Raw genomic sequence first — 2,074 nt, forward strand, 5'->3', positions numbered from 1 at the left:
GATCACAACAACATCAGGATAAAAGGAAGAACTTACAAACAAAACTTACAACTGAACTTACAGTCCAGAAAATAAACCTACAGAACACTTACCATCTTTTGCATACGCCACACAGTACACTGTGTCTTTGTGTCCTTTCAGCGGTTGTACAAGTGTTCCATCAGCTGTGTCATAAACCTGAGGCAAACATGGCTAGTTTGAAAAGACTTCTTCTAGCTGGAATACTCCCATTGTACCATTTATGCACACAAGACATATAATATCCTAATCCAATGAGGATTTTAAAATTTTAACCAATTCATATACATCATATACATTCAAAACAGTTTAATTTAACATCCTGTATGTTAATACATTTTAACATTTAGTGCATCAACACTATGGTGCGACGTTTAAAACTTGCAACATTACTTATAAATTTATTATATGAATAAGTAATTTCACAAAAGAAACAAAGGCTACGTACCAGAACTCTGTTTCCAGCTGCTACTATGAGCTGAGTGCCGTCTGGTTTGAAGGCCACATCGTAAATACTGCCACAAAATTAATGTCAGACGGTTCGATTAGCTTACGTGATTATCATCATATTTTATTATAGCTACACAACAAACTGACAAGCTAACATTAGAAACTGCTGCTAACACAACCGTTATAATTTACTTAAATTGTTCAGCCTCATTACAATAAAAAAGCTTCGTTCAGTGCACTGACACTAAAGGAAATCAAAATATGTCGATAAGTTAGCTTGATATTGGAAATCACCAGGTCTACCAATTAGCCCGCCAGCTAGTTACCTATGCTAATCTAGGTTAGCTAGGGCTACATTGCTTCCCTACTTTATTCTTATAGCCCAAGCTATGCGAACAGATTTTGCTGGTTCGCTAGCTAAGTGATGCTATTGGTATTTGAAGGTGGTCGAAGTTTTATTCAGTCATGTCCAAGGGAAGAAATCCTGAAGTAACATGAGAAAGACAAGGAACTACAATCATAAATGTCACGTTGCGAGCGTTTCAACGAATAAAGAGGTTAGCTAGCAGGTCAGCTAATATCGATATACTCTCAAATGGTTTACATAGTAACCACCGTTGCTAACCATATCTCCATCGAGTAGGGTCGCGTACAAACCCAATTAGCCAGCGTAGGACAGAGAAAATCATACCATTGTTCAACTTTGTCACGGTCGTGTACTTTGTCTATCCATGCGGGAGCAGCTCGCATTGTTATTTGTAAGGTTAAATCTATTTGTCTGTTTAAATCCACACGTTCAACAGGTACTCAAAGCGATAAAAAACGGGCGATGCAGCGGTTGCTAGGACCAAAAGTTCCAAGATGGCTGCTGGCATCAAAATAAAAGTCAGAACATGCGAAAGTATCTAATCTACTTTATTTGAAAACTGTCAAGAGCAACGTAAAAACAAGAACTATTCCTTCTCCAGTCACCCTACTATGAATCCTAATTGTAGTTGAAATGTACGTTATCACCGAGTGCTAACAGTATATTATCATAGTATTAAAATATTATTATAGGATATCACAGCTAACTTTATCTTACATAAGAAAATGGACAGGGAATGCAATGCAGGGAATGTTTAGAAAAACAGATTTTTCAGGAATACATTCACATGTTCTTGCAAACAACTATGCATGTACTATTAGTTATACATGTAGCTATATATGTACATTTTTGATACAATGGAGATGAATTCTTCTAGATTGTGTATATATTGTTAAAAATGTGACAGAAGTATAGGTCTTATACAATCCTGTTGCTTTCACATCTATTGATATTTAGCAATTCTAATTTTTTTTCTCTCCTAGAGGAGTTCTATTCCTGTCTAATTTTGATGCATACGAGCATATTTGCTTAGACATTTACACACATTTTTTTTCTCTCTGTTTCACAAATATACATACATACCTTCATGCGCACATACACATTCATGTGCACACATATATACATCCAAATATACTTTGGAAGTCTTTATACATTTATATAGCAATTATATAACTGAACTTTTTGTGCAAAGCACTGACACTGGTGTATGTAATCAGAATGCTATTTCTTATTGCTAGA

At 35.4% G+C, this 2,074-nt stretch overlaps 1 protein-coding gene across 1 annotated transcript in view; it reads right to left on the reverse strand.

The window, feature by feature from the left end:
• ift122 (intraflagellar transport 122 homolog (Chlamydomonas)) overlaps positions 1-1,315 on the reverse strand; it is a 35,225-nt gene extending 33,910 nt beyond the window's left edge. The window contains exons 1-3 of the mRNA XM_035536134.1: positions 1,160-1,315; positions 467-533; positions 93-177 (exon numbers count right to left, since the gene is read on the reverse strand). Coding sequence (XP_035392027.1) covers positions 93-177; positions 467-533; positions 1,160-1,218 — 211 coding nt within the window. The 5' untranslated portion in view covers positions 1,219-1,315. The remainder of the gene's footprint in view (positions 1-92; positions 178-466; positions 534-1,159) is intronic.
• Between the last annotated feature and the right edge of the window lie 759 nt (positions 1,316-2,074).

This window comes from Electrophorus electricus, chromosome 18 (genome assembly GCF_013358815.1).
Source record: "Electrophorus electricus isolate fEleEle1 chromosome 18, fEleEle1.pri, whole genome shotgun sequence".
Lineage (NCBI taxonomy): Eukaryota > Metazoa > Chordata > Actinopteri > Gymnotiformes > Gymnotidae > Electrophorus > Electrophorus electricus.